Below are 27,028 nucleotides of genomic sequence, written 5' to 3' on the forward strand. Positions count from 1 at the left end.
ACCCCTGGCTCCATGTCCTCTTCTGAAACTGGCCTGAATTTCTGACAGTTCCCTGTCAATATACTACTGCAGCCGTTTTTGAATGATCTTCAGCAAAATTTTGCTTCTGTGCGATATTAATGATATTGTTCTATAATTTCCACATTTTGGATCACCTTTCTTGGGAATAGGCATAAATATGGATCTCTTCCAGTCAGTTGGCCAGGAAGCTGTCTTCCATATTTCTTGTCATAGACAAGTGAGCGCCTCCAGCGCTGCATCTGTTTGTTGAAACATCTCACTTGATATTCTATCAACTCCTGGAGCCTTGTTTTTCACCAATGCCTTCAGAGCAGCTTGGACTTCTTCCTTCAGTACGATCGGTTGCTGATCATATGCCCCCTCTTCAAATGGTTGAACATCGACTAATTCTTTTTTTCTAAATTTTATTGTGCTTTAAGTGAAAGTTTACAAATCAAGTCAATCTCTCACATATAAACTTATATACACCTTATTATATACTCCATTTACTCTCCCCCAATGAGTCAGCCCGCTCCCTCCCTTCAGTCTCTCCATTTGTGACTATTTTGCCAGTTTCTAACCCCCTCTACCTTCCCATCTCGCCTCCAGACAGGAGATGCCAACATAGTCTTAAGTGTCCACCTGATCCAAGTAGCTCACTCCTCATCAGCATCTCTCTCCAACCCATTGTCCAGTCCAATCCGTGTCTGGCTTCGGGAATGGTTCCTGTCCTGGGCCAATGGAAGGTTTGAGGACCATGACAGCCGGGGTCCTTCTAGTCTCAGTCAGACCATTAAGTCTGGACTTTTTATGAGAATTTGGGGTCTGCATCCCACTGTTCTCCTGCTCCCTCAGGGGTTCTCTGTTGCGTTCCCTCTCAGGGCAGTCATCAGTTGTGGCTGGGCACCATCTAGAACTTCTGGTCTCAGGATGATGGAGTCTCTGGTTCATGTAGCCCTTTGTGTCTCTTGGGCTCATTATTATCTTCTGTTCTTGGTGTTCTTCATTCTCCTTTGATCCAGGTGGGTTGAGACACATTGATGCATCTTAGACGGCCGCTTGCTAGCATTTAAGACCCCAGACGTCACTCTTCAAAGTGGGATGCAGAATGTTTTCTTAATAGATTTTATTATGCCAGTTGACTTAGATGTCCCCCTGAAACCATTGTCCCCAAACCTCTGCCCCTGCTTCGCTGACCTTCGAAGCATTTAGTTTATTCAGGAAACTGCTTTGCTTTTGGTTTAATCCAGTTGTGCTGACCTCCCCTGTATTGTGTGTTGACTTTCCCTTCACCCAAAGTAGTTATTGTCTACTGTCTATTTAGTAAATACCCCTCCCCCACCCTCCCTCCCTCCCACCTCTCGTAACCACAAAAGAGTGTGTTCTTCTCATTTTAAACTATTTCTCAAGATACTATAATAGTGGTCTCATACAATATTTGTCCTCTTGCAACTAATTTCACTGAGCATAATGCCTTCCAGGTTCCTCCATGTTATGAAATGTTTCACAGATTCATCACTGTTCTTTGTCGATGTGTAGTATTCCATTGTGTGAGTATACCATAATTCATTTATCCATTCATCTGTTGATGGGCACCTTGGTTGCTTCTATCTTTTTGCTATTGTAAACAGTGCTGCAATAAACATGGGTGTGCATATATCTGTTCGAGTAAAGGCTCTTATTTCTCAAGGATATATTCCGAGGAGTGGGATTGCTGGATCGTATGGTACTTCTATTTCTAGCTTTTTTAAAGGACGCGCCGAATCGATTTCCAAAGTGGTTGTACCATTTTACATTCCCACCAGCAATGTATAAGCGTTCCAACCTCTCTACGTCCTCTCCAACATTTATTATTTTCTGTTTTTCGGATTAATGCCAGCCTTGTTGGAATGAGATGGAATCTCATTGTAGTTTCAATTTGCATTTCTCTGATGGCTAGTGATTGAGAGCATTTCCTCATGTATCTGTTAGCCACCCGAATGTCTTCTTTAGGGAAGTGCGTGTTCATATTCTTTGCCCAATTTTTAATTGGGTTGCTTGTCTTTTTGTGGTTGAGTTTTAGCAGAATCATGTAGATTTTAGAGATCATGTGCTGGTTGGAAATGTCATAGCTAAAATTTTTTTCCCAGTCTGTAGATGGTCTTTTTACTCTTTTGGTGAAGCCTTTAGATGAACACAGGTGTTTGATTTTTAGGAGCTCCCAGTTATCTGGTTTCTCTTTGTCATTTTTAGTAATGTTTTGTATTCTGTTTATGCCTTGTATTAGGGCTCCTAACGTTGTCCCTATTTTTACTTCCATGATCTTTATCGTTTTAGAATTTATGCTTAGGTCTTTGATTCATGTGGAGTTAGTTTTAGTGCATGGAGTGAGGTATGGGTCCTCTTTCATTTTTTTGCACGTGGGTAACCAGTTATGCCAGCACCATTTGTTGAAAAGACTGTCTTTTCCCCAGTTAACTGACACTGGGCCTTTGTAAAATATCAGCTGCTCATACGTGGATGAATTTATATCTGGGTTCTCAATTCTGTTCCATTGGTCTATGTGTCTCTTGTTCTAAAATCAGGTAGAGTAAGGCCTCCCACTTTGTGTCTTTTTCAGCAATGCTTTACTTATCCGGGGCTTCTTTCCCTTCCATATGAAGTTGGTGATTTGTTTATCCATCACATTAAAAAATGTCATTGGAATTTGGATCGGAAGTGCATTGTATATATAGATGGCTCTTGGTAGAATAGACATTTTTACAATGTTAAGTGTTCCTATCCATGAGGAAGGTATGTTTTTCTACTTACGAGATCCCTTTTAGCTTCTTGCAGTAGTACCTTGTAGTTTTCTTTGTATAGATCTTTTACATCTTTGGTAAGATTTATTCCTAAGTATTTTATCTTCTTGGGGGCTACTGTGAATGGTATTGATTCGGTGATTTCCTCTTTGATGTTCTTTTTGTTGATGTAGAGGAATCCAAGTGATTTTTGTATGTTTATCCCGTAGCCTGAAACTCTGCGGAACGCTTCTATTAGTTTCAGTAGTTTTCTTGAGGATTCCTTAGGGTTTTCTTTGTATAAGGTCATGTCGTCTGCAAATACAGATAATTTTACTTCTTCCTTGCCAATCCGGATGCCCTTTATTTCTTTGTCTAGCCTAATTGCTCTGGCTAGGACCTCCAGCACAATGTTGAATAAGGCCAGTGATAAAGGGCATCCTTGTCTGGTTCCCGTTCTCAAGGGAAATGCTTTCAGGCTCTCTTCATTTAGGATGATGTTGGCTGTTGGCTTTGTATAAATGCCCTTTATTATGTTGAGGAATTTTCCTTCAATTCCTATTTTGCTGAGAGTTTTTATCATGAATGGGTGGGTACTGGACGTTGTCAAAAGCCTTTTCTGTATCAATTGATAATTTCATGTGGTTTTTGTCTTTATTTTATTTATATGGTGGATTACATTAATGGTTTTTCTAATACTGAACCAACCTTGCATACCTGGTATAAATCCCCCTTGGTCATGGTGGATTTTTTTTTTGGTATGTTGTTGAATTCTATTGGCTAGAATTTTGTTGAGGATTTTTGCATTTAAGTTCATGAGGGACATAAGTCTGTAATTTTCTTTTTTTGTAGTGTCTTTATCTGGTTTTGGTATCAAGGATATGCTGGCTTCATAGAATGAGTTAGGTAGTATTCCATGCTTTTCTATGCTTTGAAGTATCTTTAGTAGTAGTAGTGTTAACTCTTCTCTGAACGTTTGGTAGAACTCTGCAGTGAAGCTGGCCGGGCCAGGGCTTTTTTTTGTTGGGAGTTTTTTGATTACCTTTTCAATCTCTTCTTTTGTTATGGGTCTATTTAGTTGTTCTACTTCTGTTTGTGTTAGTTTAGGTAGGTAGTGTGTTTCCAGGAACTCATCCATTTCTTCTAGGTTTTCAAATTTGTCAGAGTACAAGTTTTCGTAGTAATCTGATTCTTTTAATTTCAGTTGGGTCTCTTGTGATATGGCCCATTTTGTTTCTTATTCGGGTTATTTGTTTCCTTTCCTGTATTTCTTTAGTCAGTCTGGCCAATGGTTTATTAATTTTGTTAATTTTTTCAAAGAACTAACTTTTGGCTTTGTTAATTCTTTCCATTGTTTTTCTGTTCTCTAATTCATTTTATTCTGCTCTAATTCTTATTATTTGTTTTCTTCTGATGACTGACGGATTCTCTAGGATATATTCCAAGGAGTGGGATTGCTGGATCGTATGGTAGTTCTACTTCTAGCTTTTTAAGGAAGCGCCAAATCAATTTCCAAAGTGGTTGTACCATTTTACATTCCCACCAGCAGTGTATAAGTGTTCCAGTCTCTCCACAGCCTCTCCAACATTTATCATTTTGTGTTTTTTGGATTAATGCAAGCCTTGTTGGAGTGAGATGAAATCTCATTGTACTTTTGATCTGCATTTCACTAATGGCTAATGATCGTGAACAGTTCCTCATATATCTGTTAGCTACCTGAATGTCTTCTTCAGTGAAGTGTCTATTCATATCTTTTGCCTATTTTTTAATTGGGTTATTTGTCTTTTTGCAGTTGAGTTTTTGTGGTATCCTGTAGATTTTAGAGATAAGATGCTGATCAGAAATGTCATAGCTAAAAACTTTTTCCCCAGGCTGTGCGTAGTCTTTTTACTCTTTTGGTAAAGTCTTCGGATGAGCATAGGTATTTGATTTTTAGGAACTCCCAGTTACCTAGTTTTTTTTCTGCATTCTTTATAATGTTTTGTATACTGTTTATGCCATGTATTAGGGCTCCTAACATTGTCCCTATTTTTTCTTCCATTATCTTTATCATTTTAGATTTTATATTTAGGTCTTTGATCCATTTTGAGTTAGTTTTTGTGCATGGAGAGAGAGGTATGGGTCTTGTTTCATTTTTTTGCAGATGGATATCCAGTTATGCCAGCACCATTTGTTAAAAAGACTGTCTTTTCCCTATTTAACTGTTTTGGGGCCTTTGTCAAATATCAACTGCTCATATGTGGGTGGATTAATGTCCGGATTCTCAATTCTGTTCCATTCGTCCATGTATCTATTGTTGTACCAGTACCTGTTGTCACATCTTTTTTTATTTTTTTAATTAATTTTTATTAAGCTTCAACTGAACATTTACCATTCCAATCAGTCTGTCACATGTAAGTTTACATACATCTTACTCCCTTCTCCCACTTGCTCTCCCCCTATTGAGTCAGCCCTTTCAGTCTCTCGTTTCGTGCCAATTTTGCCATCTTCCCTCTCTCTCTATCTTCCCATCCCCCCTCCAGTCAAGAGTTGCCAACACACTCTCCAGTGTCCACCTGATTTAATTAGCTCACTCTTCATCAGCATCTCTCTCCCCCCCGCTGACCAGTCCTTATCATGTCTGATGAGTTGTCTTCGGGGATGGTTCCTGTCCTGTGCCATCAGAAGGTCTGGGGAGCATTGCCTCCGGGATTCCTCTAGTCGCAGTCATACCATTAAGTATGGTCTTTTAGTGAGAATTTGGGGTCTATATCCCATTGGTCTCCTGCTCCCTCAGGAGTTGTCTGTTGTGCTCCCTGACAGGGCAGATATCGATTGTGGCCGGGCACCAACTAGTTCTTCTGGTCTCAGGATAATGTAGGTCTCTGGTTCATGTGGCCGTTTCTGTCTCTTGGGTTCTTAGTTGTCGTGTGACCTTGGTGTTCTTCCTTTGCCTTTGCTCCAGGTGGGTTGAGACCAATTGATGTATCTTAGATGGCTGCTTGTTGGCATTTAGGACTCCAGATGCCACATTTCAAAGTGGGATGCAGAATGTTTTCATAATAGAATTATTTTGCCCATTGACTTAGAAGTCCCCTCAAACCATGTTCCCCAGACCCCAGCCCCTGCTCCGCTGACTTTTGAAGCATTCATTTTATCCCGGAAACCTCTTTGCTTTTAGTCCAGTCCAATTAGGCAGACCTTCCTTGTATTGAGTGTTGTCTTTCCCTTCACCCGAAGCAGTTCTTATCTACTGATTGATCGATAAAAAACCCTCTCCCTCCCTCCCTCCCTTCCCCCTTTGTAACCACGAAAGTATGTGTTCTTCTCCGTTTTTTCTATTTCTCAAGATCTTATAATAGTGGTCTTATACAATATTTGTCCTTTTGCCTCTGACTCAATTCGCTCAGCATAATGCCTTCCAGATTCCTCCAAGTTATGAAATGTTTCAGAGATTCGTCACTGTTCTTTATCGATGCGTAGTATTCCATTGTGTGAATATACCACAATTTATTTACCCATTCATCCGTTGACGGACATCTTGGTTGCTTCCAGCTTTTTGCTATTGTAAACAGAGCTGCAATAAACATGGGTGCGCATATATCTGTTTGTGTGAAGGCTCTTGTATCTCTAGGGTATATTCCGAGGAGTGGGATTTCTGGGTTGTATGGTAGTTCTATTTCTAACTGTTTAAGATAACGCCAGATGGATTTCCAAAGTGGTTGTACCATTTTACAATCCCACCAGCAGTGTATGAGAGTTCCAATCTCTCTGAAGCCTCTCCAACATTTATTATTTTGTGTTTTTTGGATTAATGCCAGTCTAGTTGGTGTGAGATGGAATCTCATCATAGTTTTAATTTGCATTTCTCTAATGGCTAATGATCGGGAGCATTTTCTCATGTATCTGTTGGCTGCCTGAATATCTTCTTTAGTGAAATGTGTGTTCATATCCTTTGCCCACTTCTTGATTGGGTTGTTTGTCTTTTTGTGGTTGAGTTTTGACAGAGTCATGTAGATTTTAGAGATCAGGCGCTGGTCTGAGATGTCATAGCTGAATATTCTTTCCCAGTCTGTAGGTGGTCTTTTTACTCTTTTGGTGAAGTCTTTAGATGAGCATAGGTGTTTGATTTTTAGGAGCTCCCAGTTATCTGGTTTCTCTTCATCATTTTTGGTAATGTTTTGTATTCTGTTTATGCCCTGTATTAGGGCCCCTAGGGTTGTCCCTATTTTTTCTTCCATGATCTTTATCGTTTTAGTCTTTATGTTTAGGTCTTTGATCCACTTGGAGTTAGTTTTTGTGCATGGTATGAGGCATGGGTCCTGTTTCATTCTTTTGCAAATGGATATCCAATTATGCCAGCACCATTTGTTAAAAAGACTATCATTTCCCCAATTGACTGATACTGGTCCTTTGTCAAATATCAGCTGCTCATACATGGATGGATTTATATCTGGGTTCTCAATTCTGTTCCATTGGTCTATGTGCCTGTTGTTGTACCAGTACCAGGCTGTTTTGACTACTGTAGCTGTATAATAGGTTCTGAAATCAGGTAGAGTGAGGCCTCCCACTTTCTTCTTCTTTTTTAGTAATGCTTTGCTTATCCGGGGGTTCTTTCCCTTCCATATGAAATTGGTGATTTGTTTCTCTATCCCCTTAAAATATGACATTGGAATTTGGATTGGAAGTGTGTTATATGTATAGATGGCTTTTGGTAGAATAGACATTTTTACTATGTTAAGTGTTCCTATCCATGAGCAGGGTATGTTTTTCCACTTAAGTATGTCCTTTTGAATTTCTTGTAGCAGAGCTTTGTAGTTTTCTTTGTATAGGTCTTTTACATCCTTGGTAAGATTTATTCCTAAGTATTTTATCTTCTTGGGGGCTACTGTGAATGGTATTGATTTGGTTATTTCCTCTTTGGTGTTCTTTTTGTTGATGTAGAGGAATCCAAGTGATTTTTGTATGTTTATTTTATAACCTGAGACTCTGCCAAACTCTTGTATTAGTTTCAGTAGTTTTCTGGAGGATTCCTTAGGGTTTTCCATGTATACGATCATGTCATCTGCAAATAGTGATAGCTTTACTTCCTCCTTGCCAATCTGGATACCCTTTATTTCTTTGTTTAGCCTAATTGCTCTGGCTAGGACTTCAAGTACGATGTTGAATAAGAGCAGTGATAAAGGGCATCCTTGTCTGGTTCCCGTTCTCAAGGGAAATGCTTTCAGGTTCTCTCCATTTAGAGTGATATTGGCTGTTGGCTTTGCATAGATGCCCTTTATTATGTTGAGGAATTTTCCTTCAATTCCTATTTTGGTAAGAGTTTTTATCATAAATGGGTGTTGAACTTTGTCAAATGCCTTTTCTGCATCTATTGATACGATCATGTGGTTTTTATCTTTTGTTTTATTTATGTGATGGATTACATTAATGGTTTTTCTGATATTAAACCAGCTTTGCATACCTGGTATAAATCCCACTTGATCAGGGTGAATTATTTTTTTGATGTGTTGTTGGATTCTATTGGCTAGAATTTTGTTGAGGATTTTTGCATCTATGTTCATGAGGGATATAGGTCTATAATTTCCTTTTTTTGTAATGTCTTTACCTGGTTTTGGTATCAGGGAGATGGTAGCTTCATAGAATGAGTTGGGTAGTATTCCGTCTTTTTTTGCTTTGAAATACCTCAGTAGTAGTGGTGTTAAGTCTTCTCTGAAGGTTTGGTAGAACTCTGCAGTGAAGGCATCTGGGCCAGGACTTTTTTTTGCTGGAAGTTTTTTGATTACCGTTTCAATCTCTTTTTTTGTTATGGGTCTATTTAGTTGTTCTACTTCTGTTTGTGTTAGTTTAGGTAGGTAGTATTTTTTCAAGAATTTATCCATTTATTCTAGGTTTTCAAATTTGTTAGAGTAGAATTTTTCATAGTAATCTGAAATGATTCTTTTAATTTCATTTGGCTCTGTTGTGATGTGGTCCTTCTCGTTTCTTATTCGAGTTATTTGTTTCCTTTCCTGTTTTTCTTTAGTCAGTCTAGCCAATGGTTTCTCAATTTATTTAATTTTTTCAAAGAACCAGCTTTTGACATTGCTAATTCTTTCAATTGTTTTTCTGTTCTCTAATTCATTTAGTTCAGCTCTAATTTTTATTATTTGTTTTCTTCTGGTGCCTGATGGGTTCTTTTGTTGCTCACTTTCTATTTGTTCAAGTTGTCGGGACAGTTCTCTGATTTTGGCTCTTTCTTCTTTTTGTATGTGTGGATTTATCGATATAAATTGGCCTCTGAGCACTGCTTTTGCTGTGTCCCAGAGGTTTTGATAGGAAGTATTTTCATTCTCGTTGCTTTCTAAGAATTTCCTTATTCCCTCCTTGATGTCTTCTATAACCCAGTCTTTTTTCAGGAGGGTATTGTTCATTTTCCAAGTGTTTGATTTCTTTTCCCTAGTTTTTCTGTTATTGATTTCTAGTTTCATTGCCTTGTGGTCTGAGAAGATGCTTTGTAATATTTCGATGTTTTGGATTCTGCAGAGATTTGTTTTATGACCTAATATGTGGTCTATTCTAGAGAATGTTCCATGTGCACTAGGAAAAAAAAGTATATTTTGCAGCAGTTGGGTGGAGAGTTCTGTATAAGTCAATGAGGTCAAGTTGGTTGATTGTTGTAAGTAGGTCTTCCGTGTCTCTATTGAGCTTCTTACTGGATGTCCTGTCCTTCTCCGAAAATGGTGTGTTGAAGTCTCCTAGTATAATTGTGGAGGTGTCTATCTCACTTTTCAATTCTGTTAAAATTTGATTTATGTATCTTGCAGCCCTGTCTTTGGGTGCATAAATATTTAATATGGTTATGTCTTCCTGATCAATTGTCCCTTTTATCATTATATAGTGTCCTTCTTTATCCTTTGTGGTGGATTTAAGTCTAAAGTCTATTTTGTCAGAAATTAATATTGCTACTCCTCTTCTTTTTTGCTTATTGTTTGCTTCATATATTTTTTTCCATCCTTTGAGTTTTAGTTTGTTTGTGTCTCTAAGTCTAAGGTGTGTCTCTTGTAGGCAGCATATAGATGGATCGTGTTTCTTTATCCAGTCCGTGACTCTCTGTCTCTTTATTGGTGCATTTAGTCCATTTACATTCAGCGTAATTATAGATAAATAAGTTTTTAGTGCTGTCATTTTGATGCCTTTTTATGTGTGTTGTTGGCCTTTTCATTTTTCCACATACTTTTTTGTGCTGAGACATTTTTCTTAGTAGATTGTGAGATCCTCATTTTCATAATGTTTAACTTTATGTTAGTTGAGTCGTTAGTTTTTCTTGGCTTTTTTCTTGAGTTATGGAATTGATATTCCTTTTTGTGGTTACCTTATTATTTACCCCTATTTTTCTAAGTAAAAACCTAACTTGTATCATTCTATATCGCCTTGTATCACTCTCCATCTGGCAGTTCAATGCCTCCTATATTTAGTCCCTCTTTTTGATTCTTGTGATCTTTTATCTATTGATTTCCATGATTCCCTGTTATGTGTATTATTTTGTTTATTTATTTATTTTTTAGAATTAATCTTAATTTGTTTGTTTTTGTGCTTTCCCTATTTGAGTTGCGTTGATATCAGGATGTTCTGTTTTGTGACCTCGTATTGTGCTGGTACCTGATATTATTGGTCATCAGGCCAAACAATCTCCTTTAGCATTTCTTGCAGTCTTGGTTTAGTTTTTACAAATTCTCTAAACTTGTGTTTATCTGTAAATATCTTAATTTCTCCTTCATATTTCAGAGAGAGTTTTGCTGGATATATGATCCTTGGTTGGCAGTTTTTCTCCTTCAGTGCTCTGTGTACGTCGTCCCATGCCCTTCTTGCCTGCATGGTTTCTGCTGAGTAGTCTGAACTTATTCTTATTGATTCTCCCTTGAAGGAAACCTTTCTTTTCTCCCTGGCTGCTTTTAAATTTTTCTGTTTGTCTTTGGTTTGGGCAAGTTTGATGATAATATGTCTTGGTGTTTTTCTTTTTGGATCAATCTTAAATGGGGTTCGATGAGCATCTTGGATAGATATCCTTTCGTCTTTCATGATGTCAGGGAAGTTTTGTGTCAGGAATTCTTCAACTATTTTCTCTGTGTTTTCTGTCCCCCCTGCCTGTTCTGGGACTCCAATCACTCGCAAGTTATCCTTCTTGATAGAGTCCCACATGATTCTTAGGGTTTCTTCATTTTTTTTAATTCTTTTATCTGATTTTTTTTCAGCTATGTTGATGTTGATTCCCTGGTCCTGCAGATGTCCCAGTCTACATTCTAATTGCTCGAGTCTGCTCCTCTGACTTCCTATTGCGTTGTCTAATTCTGTAATTTTATTGTTAATCTTTTGGATTTCTACATGCTGTCTCTCTATGGATTCTTGCAACTTATTAATTTTTCCACTATGTTCTTGAATAATCTTTTTGAGTTCTTCAACAGTTTTATCAGTGTGTTCCTTGGCTTTTTCTGCAGTTAGCCTAATTTCATTTGTGATGTCTTGAAGCATTCTGTAAATTAGTTTTTTATATTCTGTATCTGATAATTCCAGGATTGTATCTTCATTTGGGAAAGATTTTGATTCTTTTGTTTGGGGGGTTGGAGAAGCTGTCATGGTCTGCTTCTTTCTGTGGTTTGATATGGACTGCTGTCTCCGAGCCATCACTGGGAAACTAGTTTTTCCAGAAAATCCGCGAAAAAAAAAATGCAGTCAGATCCCTATCAGAGTTCTCCCTCTGGCTCAGGCTTTTCGGATGTTAATGGAGCCGCCTGGGGAGCGTGGGGGAGGGGTCAGAGAGCTAGGAGTGTAGCACCTCAGAATATAGCCAGAGTTGTTTGTCTTACTTGGAATGACTCTTATATCTGAGATTTCCGCTGGGCACATCACCTATATGTACTGGGTGTGTGGAGATTACCCCCTGCGGGGTCTGGCCCGCTGGCGTCACGGTCAGATCCTCCGCTGTCAGCCCCACCCTCAAGGTTAAGGCTCCCCTACTGGGACGGTGCACTCCCGTCTCCAAAATCCGTCGCTGCCTCCTGGGGGCTCCCCGTCCCTCCAGCCGCGTCGCGCGCTGCTCCCACGAACCAAGTGCGACTGCGCGCCCCGGCTGGGACGCCGCTCTCCCCGCTCCAAGACCAGCCACTGCCTCCCGGGGACTTCTCCCTCCCGCGCACCACGCCCCTCGCGCGAACTGGGTGGGTGCTTCCCACACGAATGACTGGACCCCCCCCAGGGTCAATTCAGGGAAATGTAGGTGGTCCCCGCGCTCACGCCCCGCCTGCGCCGCCAAAATCCCGGCGGGGCGGCTCCCCGTCTGGAACGCTGCTCTCCCCGCTCCAAGACCAGTCGCTTCCTCCCGGGGACTTCTCCCTCCGGCGCGCCACCCCACTCGCGCGAAATGGGTGGGCGCCTCCTGCGCGAACGAGTGGGCCCCCCCCCGGGTCAATTTAAGGAAATGTAGCTGGTCCCCGCACTCGCGCCCCGCCTGCTTCCCGCCAAACTCCCGGCGGGACGGCTCCCCAGCTGGGACGCTGCTCTGCCCGTGCCAAGACCAGTCACTGCCTCCCGGGGACTTCTCCCACCGGATGCGCCGCCACGCCGCCCACGCCAACTGGCTGGGCTCGCTCCCGGGATGAGTTCGGGGGCTAGGGCTGGGCCCCTTGTCTGTGCCATCTGCCCCCCTGGGCTCTGCCCCAAATCGGGCTCCGAAGGTCACCTGCCTGGTGCGCTGGCTCCTGGCTCTGAAAACAATCGCTGTCTCCCCGTATTTGTTCGTTCTCCGTCTCTAAATCTGTGTTTGTTGTTCAGAGTTCGTAGATTGTTATGTATGTGATCGATTCACTTGTTTTTCCGAGTCTTTGTTGCAAGAGGGATCCGCGGTAGCGTCCACCTAGTCCGCCATCTTGGCCCCGCCCCAGGTACTCTGTCACATCTTTTTAACAGATGCCATTTAAACCCTTACACTTCCTCCAGCACACAGTGATCAGCTGTCTATGATGGGTCACGTTGCCCCTCCTAAAGTTCTGCAGCACAGGATCCAACACTACCTCAGGCCAGCTCCCTCCATGCAATCCAGATCCTTCCCAGGTGGGAGTTAGGCACCCATCTCTGTTTCTCCCTAATGCCAGGGTAAAGGGAAAGTTCACCTAAGGACACTTCTACAACACTCCCCTGTGGATCAGCTGGGTTTAAGAATAAAGAACTTGTCATTGATTTTCTTGTGCACTTTCCACTGCAGTCATTATGTTCCCATGAGTTACTCTCATTAAGTCGCAAGAGGTAATAATCCCCACTGAAGACTGAATTTGAGGGTGGAAGAGTATAGGGGTGCAATATAGATTGGGAGAAGGGAGTCAAAGCCTCTGAACATAGACTTTGAGATGGAATGAAGTAGGAAGGACACATCCATGTCTAAGGAAATTCGGTTGAAAAGGCTGTAGAGTCAGTAGCACTGGGAACCTGATTCTCATCCTGATTTTCACTCCAGAGAAAATCCAGCAAACATCTAATTCTACTCAGAGCACCAAGTTCTTATCTTCAGAAAATATTACTACTAGTCTTCATTGGAAACCCTGGTGGCGTAGTAAAGTGCTATGGCTGCTAACTAAAAGGTCGGCACTTGGAATCCACCAGGCACTCCTGGGAAGCTCTATGGAGCAGTTCTACTCTGTCCTATATGGTCGCTGTGAGTCAGATTCGACTCGACGGCAGTGGGTTTTTTTTTTTTTTTTTTTTGGTTTTAGTCTGCTTTACCTATCTTTGCACCCTTTAATTTTCAGATAATAAGGGCCTTAACATGAAAGGATATCCTCGTATGATAATCATTAAAAGGGCTCACACTCGAGAGTGGATAATGGTGCCAAGTCATTCCACCTACCTACTTTAGGAAAGAAACCATAGGTGTCTGCCATGCAACCATTCTCTCCTGGAACAAACTGCTTGTTGTCGTGACTGTTCAACTCTAATCAACTGCATTGCTCATATCAGAAACCTCAGTGTCATTTGTCACTCTCCCTTCTCTTCCTACATCCAATACATCAGCAAGTTATGACATTTCCCCCTGTAATTGCATCTCAAACCCATCTATTCCTCTTTACTATCAACACATTGTTAGTCCAAGCCACCATTACGTCTTCCTTGGATACAGTTGCCTTCTTCTTTTTTAGTACAAGCCACCGTTATCTCTTCCTTGGATAGAACTTATTCTTTTTCTTTGCCCCCTACTTTTTAGCCTCCCTGCTTCCAATCTTCTCTGCTGTTTTCCTGTTTAAAGTTAAAGTATCCAAAAGAATGAGCCTTACTTAAGATAATTAGGAGGCCCCACATAGCATAAGGAGCCCCAGTGGCACAGTGGTTAAGAACTCAGCTACTAACTTTAAGGTCTGCAATTTGAACCCACCAGTCACTCTGCAAGAGAAAGATATGGAAATTTGATTCCATAAAGATTACAGCCTTGGAAACCCTATGGGGCAGTTCTACTGTGTCCTATAGGGTCACTACGAGTTGGAATCAACTCAGAGGCAACGTGTCTGGTGTTTCGGTTTGGATGGCATAAATGGTTAAGCCATCAATTACTAGCTAAACAGTTGGTAGTTCAAACCCTCCCAGTGGGCACCTCGGAAGACAGTCCTGGTGATCTGTTTCCAGCCTTGAAAAACCTGTGGAGCAGTTCTAATCCACACACATGGGGTCGCCATGAGTCGGAATTGACTTCTGTGTTACTTATCTAGTGCGGCTTTAACAGAAATACCACAAGTGGGTGGCTTTAACAAAGAGAAATTTATTCCTCACAGTCTCAGGTTAGAATTCTGAATTCAGGGTGCCAGCTCCAGGGGAAGGCTCTGAGGGAAGGTCCTTGTCATCAATCTTCCCCAGTCAAGGAGCTTCTCAGCGCAGGGACCCCAGGTCCAAAAGCTGCACTTTTCTCCTGGCTCTTGTTTCTTGGTGGTATGAGGTCTCTCTGCTCACTTTTCTCTTTTATATCTCAAAAGAATTGACTTAAAACACAACCTAATCTTGTAGTTTAAGTCCTGCCTCATTATCATAACTGCTGCTAATCCCACCTCATTAACATCACAGAGATAGGATTAGGATTTACAACACATAGGAAAATCACATCAAATGACAAAATGGTGGGAATACTGGGAATCATGTCCTAGCCAAGCTGACACATAATTTTAGGGGACACAATTCAAACCATGACAGTGACTAACAACCACAAAGTTATAATTGAGCTTTAAGTGGTTTAAGGAATTTATATTAATCAAAATTAGTAATCGAGTTTAAATGCTTAAGAAATATTGGTTATCAATATTTTGTTCATTAGATACACAAGTTTAATAAGGTAGATTTTGAAGAAAACACAAGGACAGTAACAGTGAAGAGCTTGGCGTACATCAGAAGTCCTGTAAATTTGCACCCAGTCTGAAGACGGCTGGCTTGTTATACCTCTTACCACACCACTGCCCTCCCCCAGAGGCAGACTAACACAGGGAGAGTAATCCCAGGGACAGTTCATAACCTAAGGCAATCTGGGCATGCGGCTTCTTTGCAACCAGAAATAAACTAAATAACTGCTACCATTTATTAAGTATTTACTATTCTTCCATCGATCAAATATTTACTGAGATACGTGATGGCCATTGTGGTAGATGCTAAAGACCGAATAACTAAACAAAAGACGAGAAGAAGCCCCTCCTTTCACAGACTTCACTATCTATCTACAAAAAATAAAGTATAATGCTACACATTTTGTGCATCTATAAGGTAAAAAAAAATTTTTTTTTAACAAATTGCTTGCGTGCAGCGTATACAATTTAAAACCCTCTTATTTTCATTTAGGAAACGCTGGTGGCGTAGTGGTTAAGAGCTATGGCTGCTAACCAAAAATCAGCAGTCCGAGTCCACCAGGTGCTGCTCGGAAACCCTATGGGGCAGCTCTACTCTGCCCTATAGGATCACTATGAGTCGGAATCGACTCAATGGCAACGGGTGGTTGTTTGTTATTTCATTTCAAGTGATACTGGAAGCCCTCGTACACCTCCGCTGGTGGTAACTCATGGCCATGAGCTGGCCGCTCCACATACAGCACCACAGCCACAGTCCAGGCAGGAAGCAGAGAGGAAGGGGGCCAAGAGAAAAAGTACCCATTGAGCCTGTCCAGCCCCCATCCCTAGTCTTTAAGTAGCTGGATGAGAAGCCCTATCTAGCAACTTTGCTTACAACTATAGGATCGCTGGGCTATAATCCACTCAATGGCAACAAGTTCACAGTGGTTAAGTGCTCGGCCACCAACCAAAACGTCCGCATTTCAAATCCACCAGCAGCTCCTTGGAAACCCTATGGGGCCGTTCTACTCTGTCTTGCAGGGTTGCTATGAGTCAAAGTTAACACGTTGCTTTTTTTTTTTTTTAATAATAGGGGAAGCTAAAACATAGATTTTTCCCCCTGCTGTTTGTCTTTAAGTTGGCCACAGTTCCTTCAACCAAAATCAGGGTTTTATAGCAGTAAAGGAGGAAATGGATGTTGGGTTAGCCACACGAATGACAAATGCGTTAAAAGACTTCTGGGTGATGCAAATGGTTAAGTGCTTACTACTAGCCAGCTCCACTACTAGCAGAAAGGTTGGCGTTTTGGAACCACCTGCTCCACTACTAGCAGAAAGGTTGGCGTTTTGGAACCACCCGCTCCACTACTAGCAGAAAGGTTGGCGTTTTGGAACACACACACACACACACACACAGAAGAGGGAGGTCAGAGGAAATTGGGGCTTCCATCTAAATCCTAGCGTCATAGAGAAGGGCCAGGGTCTTTGCTGTCATGGGGATGAGCTTCCCATACTCCCAGGGCAGACGGCTGAAGTCACAACTCAGTCACAGATATACCTCCCCTCTCCCTCCACACACAGTCCCAATCTTATCCCTACACGGTGACAAACAGTCACAGCTACACAATCACAGGCCCTCCAATCCCCAATCCCACCACACAGTGCTACTACACAGTCACAATCCAGAGGGGCCAGAGTCTCAGCCGCGCAGTCACAAAGCTCTCTATACCTGCGCACAAAGTAAGTCACAATCACACACCCACCGCAGAGACAGAGTCATACCCGCTCAGTCACAAACCCCGTATCCACACACACAGGGTCACACAATCACAATCATACACACATACATCACTGGGACAAAGCCAAACAATCAAAATTTCACAGCCACCCCTTCCCAGCCCGCTGCAACCATGCAGACTTGATACTCAGTCTGCGTCCCCGCCCCCGCCTCTGGTTTCCACAACCGGCCTCCCCGGGATCGCGTAACCTGTACTGGCGGGGCGGAACAGTTTAAAGACCAGCCCTCGAGCGCCGGGTAACTACTCTCGGAGCCCGGAGCCTGCCGGGAGCGGGGGCGAGGGACGCGGAGCCTTCTGGGAAGTGTAGTTTAATGCTGCCACCTGGGCGGGCAAGATGGCGCCCGGCCTGACCGCGACCAAAGGGATTGCCTTCCAGCGCCGCACCGCACCGGGGGGGTCTTCTGGGGCGGGGGGGTCTCAGCCTAGCCTCGAAACGCGGCTCCCACATGGAGCCAGCCCGACGTGCTTGAGCTGAACCTTCTCCTGAGACTTGGCTTACTTACACCCCTCCCCTCAGCAAGAAGACAGTCTCACAATCTCTGGGGGAGGAAAGAATGATCACGGTATGTTTTGGACGTAAAGCAGATTCTGTATGTCCAAAACATACCGCTGCACGTTCTGGGAAATGTAGTCCACAGTCAGAAAAATGGAGGCCAGGCCAAGATCGGCTGGTTTCGTTCAGTCCTAGGCTGAGTCCGGAGGTTGTCTGGGAGTGCCAGCCCGCCCCAGGAGTGCGCAGGCGCAGACTCCCGCGTTCGCCATCGTTGTCTTTGTCTGCTGGTGAGTATGATTACTGCTCCGCGCAGGGCGGCGCCTGGGTGGTAGCTGGGCTTTTACTTCCCGAACCGGGCCGGGGAAGCTCAAGGGGAGGATTCGCGGAGCCTGCGAGGAGGCTGAGAAGGCTGCAGGAGGACTCGTTTTCTGTGACGTGGTCGTGTTCAGAGCTTATGTGGATGGGGGAGGGGTACAGAAGGAAACCGGGGTGGGTTCTGGGGTGGCTGAACGTGGATGTGACGGGGTGTTTGGGGTGTCGAGTGAGTGAGAACCTGCGTTTGCAAGTTTGTGTGGATAGATGGATGGATGGGATTGTGAGCTTTGTGAGGCAGTAACCTCTACGGTTCACTTTTGTAGTCTCTAAAATAATGATAATAAGAATGCTTCTGGAGCATCCATTTTTCTGGAAGATAAGGGAAAAGTCTATTATTGATTTTTAAAGTATCAAAGCAGACTTATTATGGAGTAGGAAACAAAACCAGCTTTTTTTTTTTTTTTTAAAAAGAGGAAAGATTTCTGAAAAACTTGGTACAGAGTGCTCAGCCTCCCAGTACCTATTTATTTTTCTTAATACTTTTGGGAAGCTTTGGTAGGTCCACTTTGAGAAGCCATAAGCTAAGGAATAGCTCTAAGAGGTAGTGTCCTTTAGTGTAGACGGCACAAAATTGGGGGTCAGTGATTCCTCGATTCTAGGTCTGTCAGGAAAAACTTTGGATCAGAAAAGTTAAGAAATCTATTTAAGACCCTCCAGTTTGTCAGTGAGCATGCCAGTCTCACTCCAAATTTGCCCAGGTTTTCCCCCAAACCAAGTGACCTTTGTAAATATGTTGAAATTTTCTTACTTACAGGGATACTTTTTTCAAGTACTTTGTCACTTCTAACATATCTTCCAACTAAACGTAGAAGGAAGGTACCAGAGTATAGAATTTATATATGGAAATAAAAGTGTTGATATATACAAAGTATAACAAGTTAAAAGCTAGAGAAAAAGTTAAAAGTTATTTACAACAACAACGAATCAGATAAAACGCCTAGGGATGAACAAGAAATTATAAAATGTATATCCCCATTGCTGTCAAGTTGATTCCCGCTTAAAGCAACCCTACAGTACAGACTAGAACTGCCTCATAAGGCTTCTAAGGCTGTAAGTCTTTATGGAAGCAGACTGCCACATCTTTCTCTGTGGAGCAGAGTGGCTGGTAGGTTTGAACTGCCAGCCTTTTGGTTAGCAGCCAAACACTTAACCACTGCGCAGCCAGGCCGCCTTATAAAATCTATATGAAGATTATTTTAAAATGCTATTAAAGGACTCAGAATAAGACTGAACAAATGGAAACGTATACTATAACACAGATTGAAAAAGTCTGCAAGGTATTTTGTTAAATGAGGAGAGCAAGGTGCAGAATATTTGGTGTGGTATACTACAGTACTTTTTTTAATAAGGGGATAAGAATTGTAGCGAAACCTGTCTTTTACCCTGTTAGAAGTGAAAGCAAAGGGTTTTATTGAGATATAGGGAGATGCGTGAATCAGGAGACATGCTAGCATCCAGGCAGCGTACTGTAGTGTTCCGAAGTGTGGTAGAGTGAGGTTTTTATGGGGTAGAGTGAACAAAGGGCTGGGTACTGGCAGGCATGCGACAAAAAGCTACAAGGGGGTCATTAAACCGCAGTCTTTGTTAACAATCTTAACATTATCGATTTGATTTTCTAACTTCCTGGAACATGTTGGCCAAGGCATTCTCCCTGGATCAAACTGCACAAACATTCTTGGCAAAAATCTTTTAACAGACATTTCTTGTACAAACCCAAATTTTGACCCTTACTCTTTTCAAGCACTTAAACCTTTACGAGAAGCTCAATTATCTTTTCAGAATAGCAGAAGCAGATATTTTAGGCTAAGCTGCAAAAAAGCAGCAGTTAATTCAAAATGGAGTTAAATTTAGACCTGGGTCAGCCATTTTGGTCACGTCCGGCACCTCTGTTTTGGAGGTCACTTACTCAGGATATATATCTAATTACATGAAGAAACTTGAAATTTACACAGAAATAATAAAAGTGGCTGTAGGGGAAAGGAGATGCAGCAGCTAGTGCAGGGATGAGAACCGCATTTTCCCCGCCTTTTTCCTGTTTTATAGTTATACATTTTCAACTGTAATAGATGTCCGTGCTCATCCCGTTCCTTTTCAGACAATTATCGCTGCCTCATTCTTTTTTTTTTTATTAACTTTTATTGAGCTTCAAGTGAATGTTTACAAATCAAGTCAGCCTGTCACATACAAGTTTACATACACCTTATTCCATACTCCCACTTGCTCTCCCCCTAATGAGTCAGCCCTTCCAGTCTCTCCTTTCGTGACAATTTTGCCAGCTTCCAACCCTCTCTATCCTCCCATCCCCCCTCCAGACAGGAGATGCCAACACAGTCTCAAGTGTCCACCTGATATAATTAGCTTACTCTTCATCTGCATCTCTCTCCTACCCACTGTCCAGTCCCTTCCATGTCTGATGAGTTGTCTTTGGGAATGGTTCCTGTCCTGGGCCAGCAGAAGGTTTGGGGACCATGACCACCGGGATTCCTCTAGTCTTAGTCAGACCATTAAGTATGGTCTTTTAGTGAGAATTTGGGGTCTGCATCCCACTGATCTCCTGCTCCCTCAGGGGTTCTCTGTTGTGCTCCCTGTCAGGTCAGTCATCGGTTGTTGCCGGGCACCAACTAGTTCTTCTGGTCTCAGGATAATGTAGGTCCACTGCCTCATTCTTGAAATGTTTCCTGCACTTTCACATCAGTACTCTCATTTTTCTCATTCCAGGAAAAATCAACAAACAAAAACCCCTCCGAAAGTATGTTTTTTGCTTGTCCCTTAACGAGTGGTGTTCCTCAGTCCCTGACCTTGATCATCCTCTAAGTACTCTGTAAGAAGTCCTGGTGGCGCACACAGTTAAGCTCTCGGCTGCTACCTGGAAGGTTGGCAGTTCACACCCACCCAGCAGTTCTACAGGAGAAAGACCTGCTGATCTGCTTCCATGAAGATTACAGCCAAGAAAACACTATGGGGCAGTTCTGCTCTGTCACGTGGGGTCACTGAGTCAGAATCAACTGGATGGCACCTAACAACAACAAGAAGTACTCAGTGAGCAATGGCATTCTACTGCTATGGCTTCAGCTAACACAGATGACTAACAAATGTCCATTTTTATCTGAGGTTAGCCTGACCTCCTGATCTGACTGCCTAACGGACAGCTCTGCTTGGACATTGCACAGGAACATCAAATTCTTTATGTCCAAAATATACTGATAATCTCCTTCCTGCAGCCTGCCTCTATCCTTTCCCCCGTCTACATGACCTGTCTCAGCAAGTCACACTTCTGTCCAGCCAGGTTCTAGGCCTCTTACCTCTGAGAACAGGAAGAGCTTGAGTAAGTTTGATCTTCTCATCTGTCATACCAACTTCAATTTGGAGACCAAGGTCTCTTCATCACACAAATAAATGATACATATATTTGCTGAATCAGCGAATGAGCGTGTAATTATAGGACATAAATTATATTTAATTTCTCATTGCCGCTGAGTTGATTTAACTTCATGGTGACCTCACTTGTTTCAGAACGGAACTGTATTCCGTAGGGCTTTCAATGGCTGTAATCTTACGGAAGTAGATCACTAGGCATTTCTTCTGTGCTGCCACTGGATGGATTTGAACCACCAACCTTTCAGTTAGTAGTCCAGTGCAAACTGTTAGCAACACCGAGGGACCATATGTAAAATACTCTGTTGCCCTTGAGTTAATTCCAACTCAGTAACCGTATAGGACAGAGTAGAGCTGCGCTGTAGGGTTTCCAGGCAGCGGCTGGTGGATTTGAACTGCTGACCTTTTCGTTAGCAGCCGAATTCTTAACTACCACTAGGCCGCTATAAATTTTATTAGGCCTCTATAAATTGTTTAAGAGCTTTGACCCATGAATACTATCAAGTAACTTCCTATACGTTTTGTCCATATCACTCAAGGTTGGTGACTTCACATTTGTGAAAAAAGTGTCATAGTGAGCTTATGGGGAAAAGTGATATTAAAAAATGTGACTGTTTAATCAGGAAAGAGCCACAAGCAAAACCCACTGAGAGAAACGTGTACATGTTGTGATCCTGGAGAACTCTGGCACCCAGTCTTGTAGTTTCTGTGTATAACCTCTGTTTTTCATCTCTGAGATGTGTGGAGCCTTTAAGTGGCATGGTGGATTTGGTCTCCATGTGCTCACGTGTATGTGTGTGCTTCAGCTTCTAAAGCAAAGGCTTAACGTTCCTTTGTTCTTTTCACAGGCCAGCTTCCTTTGCTGCACCTTCCTTATCTTTCAGAAGCTCTGAGAGTCCCTCAGGGCTCAGCTTGAGTTCTGGGATGCTGCCTTGACCCTCAACAGCAACATCCAAGTTCTCTGTCACTTTTCTGTGTACAAGTTTAAAATCACTGCTTCAAACAAGAACAACAATGGATAACTGAGAAAAAATGTAAAGGAAGTGCTGTCCTGGTAAGTGAGAGCCAAGTAGATGTGAATGGAATAAAGGCTCAGATAGTTACTCAGAGTTTGCAGCCTCTGAAGGTTTTTTTTTTTTTTTTTTAAGATTTTCTTGTCTTTTGGAGTAACGGTTATTGGGAATTCTTTAGATATCTAAATGACATTTCCAGGTCTTTTTTCTGGATCTGTGCTCTTATTTTCTTAGCTTCTGAGGAAAATAACATCAATCCTGGATGTCAACCTCTCCGCATCATTTGCAGCCTCAGTTTCCTGAATTTTACAGTCTTATTTCATGTCTGTTCTCTTTTGAAGTAACATCCTCAGTTTCTCACCCCCCCCCTTAGATTCATTTCCTTAAGCACGCAGTCCTTCATAGATCTGTGATCTGTCAAAAGCTGTAGCACTTGGGTTCTTTTAAAAATTTTAACACTTTATTATCTCTCCTTCCTTTCACTGTTATTTACCTCAGATTTGGATTTTAACCTCTTCAGGATTGTTCCCTAGTGTCGTCTTACCTCCAGACATGATATCTCAACATTTCTCCTCACCCCCTGCCTTTTGGCAGTATTGCAAGCTTGGAAATTACTGCTGCTTTCCTATTCGTTCATCCCCTATGACTTTTGAAAAGAAATAATAATATTATTCTTCAATTTTGATACGTATGCTTGACAGAAAATTAAACAGTAAAGATCTTCCTCTCACTTCTGGCCCTCAGTTCCACATTCTGTTCCCCACAAGCAGCCGCTATTAACAGTGTCTTGTATATGCTTTCACATGTTTTTGTGAATGTACAAGGCTTTTAGGCAAAATTGATTTGACTGAGACAAGATTATTGTGGCCACTGTGTTGAGAATAGTTACACAGAGGCAAAGACAAAAGCAGGAAGGTCATTGAAGAGCCTGTTAATACAGGAAGACATCATGTGGCTTTGACCTTGGTAGTACCAATGAGATTTGTGTGAAATGGTCAGATTCTGGGCATATTTTGAAGATACAGTCAACAAGGTATGAAGATACAATGGATGTGTGAACTTAAAGAAAGGAACTGTCAAGGCTTGAGCAACTGAGAAAATGAGATTGCTGTGTAAAGAGATGAGAAGAATTTTGGAGGATCTGGTTGGGAGACAGTTCAGGAGTTTGGTTTGGGGCAGGTTAAATTAGATCCCTGTTAGACACCAGGTGGAGGTGTTGAATAGCCAATTGGATATATTAACTGGGTGGTGAAAGAGGTCCAGCCTGTGATTGACATTTGTCAGTCATTGGCACAGACATGGTATGTTAAGCAGTGAGACAGCAATAGTACACTAAGAAACATTAATCCTGGTAAAGCTTAGTGCCAAAAATAAATCTCCAAGTATACTGCTTTAAAGTAATACAAGAGGTGATTTTTTTTATTATTATTCTTTAATGAAAGTTTACAAATCAAGCCAGTCTCTCATACAATAACTCATACACAGCTTGCTTTGTACTCCTAACTGCTCTACCCTAATGTGACAGCACACCCCTCTCCACCCTGTCTTCCCCATTTCCATTCAGCTAGCCCCTGTCCCCCTCTGCGTTCTCATCTCCCCTCCAGACAGGAGCTGCCCTCATAGTCTCACGTGTCTACTTGATCCAAAAAGCTCACTCCTCACCAGTATCATTTTCTATCCCATAGTCTAGTCCAATCCCTGTTTGAAGAGTTGGCTTTGGTAACGGTTCCTGTCTTGGGCTATAACAGAGGGCCCGGGGACCATGACCTCTGTGTCCCTCTAGTCTCAGTAAGACCATTAAGTCTAGTCTTTTTACAAGAATTTGAGGTCTGCATCCCTCTGTTCTCCTGCTCCATCAGGGATTCTCTGTGTGTTCCCCGTCAGGGCAGTCATCGGTGGCAGCCAAGGAGTTGATTTCTTGCTCACGATCAGTTACATGTTGAGTAGTCCATATTTGCATGGTGGTTCTGGTCCTTGTAGTCCTTTAAGGAACCACGTTTTCTGGGTCGTAGGATCTCTGTCACAACTACTTAATGCAGGCATCATGGCACAAAAACATCCACAGAGTATAAGAAAATGGACAAGAAAACTAGCAGACGTGTCAGTGTTTCAGTAAAGGTGTTTACACAAACAGGTAGTAGGGTGTAGTTTGCCAACCCCTGCTCTAATGGGTTACTAGTTACACAGAATACAGTTAAGAGTTTGCTTGAATTAGAGCATTGCTATATATATTTTGAAAATATTTTTTAAGCCACAAGATCCACGTACTGTCAGAAGGACCATTTTACCTGGTGTTTAGATGATGTTGCCTAGTTAGTTCGAAACTGCCATTTTACAGTATGAAGAATTCAATTCTGAGATGTATGAAGGATGTCGATGTAATCCCTATAAAAATACAAGAGGCTTTAGTTGCCAAGGAGGTATATTTTTGTGTTACTGTTTTCTTCTGGCTTGTTAGGAATATAGTAAAGTTTTGATCTGTTGTGCATCATATTTTTGCAACTTTAACAAATTTTTAAAATTGAGTAATGCGAAATAAATGGTATTACTGTTGCCTGTTCGTTAAAAGTTTAGTAAAGTTCACATGTTAAGCCATCTATTTCTTGGGCTTTTTAGGCCATGAAATACCTTAACAATCGTCTCTCTTTTTTCTATGTTTAATTTCCTGTTTAGATTTTTTATCTTTTGTGGCCTAGGGTTATATTTGCCCCTTTTTCAAATTTATTTGCATAGGGCTGGACAAAATAATCTCTATAATCCTTACTTTCTATGGTTATGTCCAAATAATCATTTTTTATTTTGATACTTTATTCCTTTTTAATTTTTCCCCATTAAATCAGCTTATGGAGCCTTGGTGGCACAGTGGTTAAGAGCTACAGCTGCTGGATTGGCAGTTTGAATCCACCAGCCACTCCTTGGAAACCATATGGGGCAACTCTGTTCTGTCCTGTAGGGTCGCTATGCATTGGAATCGACTTGATGGCAACAGGTTTGGTTTTTGGTTTAATCAGCTTATGAATTTTTTGTCTATTTGTTTTTAGTACATTAATTTATTTTTAATAATTGTTTTTCATGTTTACTTTGCCTTATTTTAATTGCTTAGTTTATTAGTGTTATGTCTTTTTTTTAATAATGTAAACATTTACGCTGTAACTTTCTCCAAACAAGGTTCTGATGTATATTGTTTTTGTGAATAGTATTTCTGCATGTTCTTCAATCTTATTCTAATTTTCCCTTTCATCAAAGAGTTTGTTGAAAGCCAGTACATTTTTAAATTTATAAATGAAGTTTTCATTTTAGTTTTTGTAATTTCTGTTGTTTTGTTGTTGTTGTTGTTCAGAGTATTTTGTCAGCCTCATTTCTACTTTGTGGAATAGTCGAGGTTTTACAGACCTATTTTGAGAATGGGTATTTAAAAAGATGGTGTATTATCTATTTTCAGGATACAGAATAATCTGATTAGCTCTACGTTATTAATTCGTACATGTTTTTCTTTTATATTGTTTTATTTTATAGGTTTGATCTCTCATTGGATCCCTGGTAGCATAGTGGTTAAGAGCCCAGCTGCTGACCAGAACTAATTCAAAAGGGACTCTCTCCTATAGGGTCAATTTAATCTCTCATAGATTGAGAGAGATGGTGTGATACGAAAACTTCGACCGTCCTTTGCCTTTGGTTCCTGAAAGATAGCTCTAGGAATTTGCCAGCAATTAAGGTGCCTTTGTTTTCTAAGAGGAGCCCTGGTCACAGTGGTTGAGTGCCCAGCTGCTAACTGAGAGGTCAGTGGTTTGAACTCACCAGCCGCTCCACAGGAGGAAGTTGTGGTAGTCTGCTTCTGGAAAGGTTACAGACTTGGAAACCCTGTGGGGCAGTTCTGTTCTGTCATATAAGCTTGCTGAGTCAGAATCAACTCGATAGCAACCGACTTTTTAATAGCTAAAGACAGTGAGCATCTTTTCATGTGCTTGTTGGCCATTTGTATATCCTCTCAGGTGAAGTATTTATTCAGATCCTTGGCCCATTTTTCGATTGGGTTGTCTTTTTCTTGCAGAACTGTAGTAATTTTAAATCTTTATTCTATATATGGTTCCCAAAGTTTTTTTTCAAGTTCGTAGGTTGTCTCTTCACTTTGTTGATACAGTTATTTGATGTAGAGAAGTTTTTAATTTTGTTAAGATCTTATTTATCTATTTTGTCTTTTCTTGCTCGTGTTTTAAGTTTCATTTCTGAGAATCCAGTGTTGAAGACTAGGTCCCAAAGCATTATCCCTGTTTTCTTCTAAGAGTTTTATGGTTTTAGGTTGTACATATAGGTCTTTGGTCCCTTTTGAATTAGTTCTTGTGTGTGATGTGAAGTATGCGTCTAACTTCATTCTTTTGTGTATGGAAATCCAGTTGTCCGAGCACCATTTATTAAAGAGACTATTTTTTCCTCTATTGATAGATTTAGCACCCTTGTCAAAAATTAACCATATGGGAGGAACCTGGAAGGCATTATGCTGAGTGAAATTAGTCAGTTGCAAAAGGACAAATATTGTATAAGACCACTATTATAAGAACTTAAGAAATAGTTTAAACTGAGAAGAAAACATTCTTTTGTGGTTACGAGATGGGGGAGGGAAGGAGGGTGGGAGAGGGGTGTTTACTAACTAGATAGTAAATAAGAACTACTTTAGGTGAAGGGAAAGACAACACACAATACAGCGGAGGTCAGCACAATTGGACTGAACCAAAAGCAAAGAAGTTTCCTCAATAAACTGAATGCTTCAAAGGCCAGTGTAGCAGGGGCAGCGGTCTGGGGACCATGGTTTCAGGGGACATCTAAGTCAATTGGCATAATAAAATCTACTAAAACATTCTGCATCCCACTTTGAAGAGTGGCATCTGGGGTCTTAAATGCTAGCAAGC

At 41.5% G+C, this 27,028-nt stretch overlaps 1 protein-coding gene and 1 long non-coding RNA gene across 2 annotated transcripts in view; both read left to right on the forward strand.

Moving 5' to 3' along the window:
- LOC126086108 (zinc finger protein 850-like) overlaps positions 1-27,028 on the forward strand; it is a 90,129-nt gene that overhangs the window by 23,860 nt on the left and 39,241 nt on the right. Inside the window, 1 exon segment of the mRNA XM_049902272.1 lies at positions 15,758-15,774. Within this exon segment, the coding sequence (XP_049758229.1) occupies positions 15,758-15,774 (17 nt within the window).
- On the forward strand, positions 17,197-25,111 carry LOC126086109 (uncharacterized). Its single transcript, XR_007519413.1, has 4 exons — positions 17,197-17,645; positions 20,452-21,058; positions 21,957-22,162; positions 24,962-25,111. It is a non-coding gene; the product is annotated as an uncharacterized LOC126086109 (long non-coding RNA).

The sequence above is a fragment of the Elephas maximus genome, chromosome 11, assembly GCF_024166365.1.
Source record: "Elephas maximus indicus isolate mEleMax1 chromosome 11, mEleMax1 primary haplotype, whole genome shotgun sequence".
NCBI classification, from domain to species: Eukaryota; Metazoa; Chordata; class Mammalia; order Proboscidea; family Elephantidae; genus Elephas; species Elephas maximus.